This window comes from Bison bison, unplaced genomic scaffold (genome assembly GCF_000754665.1).
Source record: "Bison bison bison isolate TAMUID 2011002044 unplaced genomic scaffold, Bison_UMD1.0 scf7180017864240, whole genome shotgun sequence".
Taxonomy (NCBI): Eukaryota; Metazoa; Chordata; class Mammalia; order Artiodactyla; family Bovidae; genus Bison; species Bison bison.
Genome location: NW_011494812.1, coordinates 1,137,501 through 1,141,096, shown reverse-complemented (window position 1 = coordinate 1,141,096; position 3,596 = coordinate 1,137,501). Strand labels below are relative to the sequence as shown.

The 3,596-nt window shown below is 35.5% G+C and overlaps 1 protein-coding gene across 1 annotated transcript in view; it reads left to right on the top strand.

The window, feature by feature from the left end:
* The window catches only part of AIM2 (absent in melanoma 2), an 81,209-nt gene extending 78,307 nt beyond the window's left edge, over positions 1 to 2,902 (top strand). The window contains 2 exon segments of the mRNA XM_010846933.1: positions 1,361 to 1,500; positions 2,717 to 2,902. Of these exon segments, the coding sequence (XP_010845235.1) occupies positions 1,361 to 1,500; positions 2,717 to 2,902 (326 nt within the window).
* Positions 2,903 to 3,596: the final 694 nt, after the last annotated feature.

The window sequence follows — 3,596 nt, the reverse complement described above, 5'->3', positions numbered from 1 at the left end:
GTTTTTCCTGTGGTCATGTATGAATGTGAGAGTTGGACTGTGAAGAAGGCTGAGCACCAAAGAATTGATTTTTTTGAACTGTGGTGTTGGAGAAGACTCTTCAGAGTCCCCTGGACTGCAAGGAGATCCAACCAGTCCATTCTGAAAGAGATCAGCCTTGGGATTTCTTTGGAGGGAATGATGCTGAAGCTGAAACTCCAGTACTTTGGCGACCTCATGCCAAGATTTGACTCATTGGAAAAGCCTCCGGTGCTGGGAGGGATTGGAGGCAGGAGGAGAAAGGGACGACAGAGGATGAGATGGCTGGATGGCATCACTGATCGATGGATGTGAGTCTCGGTGAACTCCAGGAGTTGGTGATGGACAGGGAGGCCTGGCATGCTGGGATTCGTGGGGTCGTGAAGAGTCGGGCACGACTGAACGACTGAACTGAACTGAACTGAATGCATATATATGGACTTTAGAAAGATGGTAACAATAACCCTGTACACAAGACAGCAAAAGAGACACTGATGTGTTGAACTGTCTTTTAGACTCTGTGGGAGAGGGAGAGGGTGGGATGATTTGGGAGAAATGCACTGAAACATGTATAATATCATATATGAAACGAGTTGCCAGTCCAGGTTCTATGCACGATACTGGATGCTTGAGGTTGGTGCACTGGGACGACCCAGAGGGATGGTACGGGGAAGGAGGAGGGAGGAGGGTTCAGGATGGGAAACACGTGTATACCTATGGCGGATTTATGTTGATATATGGCAAAACCAATACAATTTTGTAATGTTAAAAAATAAAGTAAAATAAATTAAAAAAGAGAAAAAAAGACATCTTAAGTCATCAACATTTTATAATACTTTTATTATGAACTCTTTATATATATATATATACATATATAAATATATAAATGAGATAAAAACTTTTAGATAAACTATTAAAATAATTATATTTTAATAAAACAATCTATTATAATCTGTTATTATAATCTACTATAATCTCTTAAGTTTGGGATAACTTAAATTTCTAGAGTTGTACTAAACTAAATAATAAAAGTTTATTAAATAGCTAGGTCATTTCCAAATAAAATAAGATTTTAAAACTTTAATTACTAAACATTAACTTCCTCTTACAAAAAGTTTCTCACAGAAAAACTAAAGAGATTTTAAACTATTAATAAATATATAATGTGTAATATATTGATATATATAAATATAAACATATATTTATATTTATAATAAATATATATTATAATATAATATAATAAATATATTCACCGATCTATAAAATGCTAATATACAAGACACTTCATAGTTGCTAAGGAAAAGTACAAGTTTGCTTTTTAATATACCTTTACACCCTTTAGACCGAGAGAGATTCGCTTTCTCTCTCCCTTATCCTAATCATATTGGACCTCATAAATGGTACCAATGGACTGTACTGCCACAAGGGATGGTGAATTCTCCCACCATGTGTCAGTACTACGTAGCCAAAGCCCTTGAGCCTGTGAGAAAGCAATTTCCTAATTTTCTTGTTATTCACTCTGTGGATGATATATTGTTTTCGGCTCCATCTATCTTAGAAACTCAACACATGTTTGATATAGCTCAACTATGCTTTAAAAACTCTAATCATTGCCCCTGAAAAAATTCAAACCTCTACACCTTACCATTAGTTGGGGTTCGTTGTTAATAGGCAATGCATTACTCCCCAACTAACTCAGATCTGTACTGATAAATTTTCAACCTTAAATGATTTTAAAAAACTCTTAGGTGATATTAATTGGATTAGACCTTGTTTAGGCATTGCTAATTATCAACTGAATAACCTATTTAATACCTTAAAAGGAGATCCTGATTTAAATAGCCCTCGTTCACTTTCTCAAGAGGCACGAGAGGAACTCTGGTGCTAAATAAATTACAGAAACAATTTCTTACTCGCATCAAAATAGATTTACCTCTAGAATTGTTTATACTCCCTCTCACCATTCTCTCACAGGACTTCTTGCCCAACAAGAACACCCAGTAGAATGGATCTATACCCATTTTAGGGGAATGAAGTCACTTACACCCTACCTTAATTTAATTGCTCTAATCATTATCAATGGAAGAAATAGGACTAAAACTCTAATTGGCTCCAATCCTCATTAAATTGTAATACCTATCAATAAATCTCAATTTGAGAATGCTTTACAAACTTCTACCAATTTCCAAATAGCTTTTCTGGAATATTTTGGAGAAATTTCATTTCATTATCCTTCTGGTAAGCTGTGAAATTTCTTCAAAAATACCGAATTTATTATTTCTCACATTATCAGCTCACAGCCTATACCACAGGCCGAGGTTTTTTTATATAGATGGGACTAAAAATGCCAAAGCTTCATTCTGGTCTCTTAAAGAATATAAAGTCTTTTATACTAAATTTCATTCTGCTCAACAAAATAAATTATGTGCTCTTATTTAAGTTATTTGCCTACATCCTTACCCCATTAATATAGTCTCTGACTCTATATATTCTGTTTTTGTATTAAAAAATATAGAAACCTCCACCATAAACTCCAATCAACCTATTATTCAACAACTGTTTTTCAAACTATAATCTGTTGTTAAAAACCACAATTCTCCCATTTATATTACACATATTAGAACGCATTCTTGTCTTCTGGGCCCCATGACTTATGATAATGAACAAGCTCATAAACTGATTTCTTTTGCTACTCCAGAGGAACAGCATGCTCTGTTCCATAACAATGCTGGCTCCATACACCAGCAATGGAAAATCCCATACCGCCAAGCTAAAGAAATTATTAGTAATTGCTCTACTTGTAGACTCCTACATCTTCGACCCATTGCACAAGGTATCAATCCTCACAGTTTACAACCTAATGAACTATGACAAATGGATGTAGTAACTCATTGCCCTGAACTTTCTCCATTTTCTTTCCTACACGTTTGTATAGACACAAATTTCTCTTTTATCTGGGCCACACCTCTTCGTGGTGAAGCTACACAACATGTTATACCCTGCCTATATTTTGAGACACTTTAAACTTCAAACAATTTTTACAATCTTTTCCCATTATACATATTACAGGTATTCCTTATAATTAGGACACAAGATATAGTCAAACACATCACACACTAAAGTTACAAATAAAAAAAAAATTTAAAAAAGGGGAATACACAGGTACAGTACTGTCTTCCTTATCTAAAGCAGACTTTACTAGATTCCAACATATTTTCTAAACCTATAACTATTGTTAATACAGCTTTATTTGTTTTAAATTGTTTAACCTCTTAAGATTTGACCCAAGGGGGCCCCCATCATTCAAAATGGAGATGAAACAAGAACCCCAGGAAGAAGAAATTCCAATATGGGCTATGTATGCTCTAAAGATCTCCAGAAAGCACTGCCCTTGGAGGCATGACCCCTATGATCTTCCCACTTGGGGACAAATAAAAACCCTTACTAATTGAGCTGAAAATTTGGTCTCTCAACAGGGATTGCCTTGGAGTCCTGAATACATTCTCCTGGCAATGCTCAGTCTTTTGGCCTGTACCTCCCCCAGCTCGAGCTCAGACTAATACCCAACCCTCCCTTTA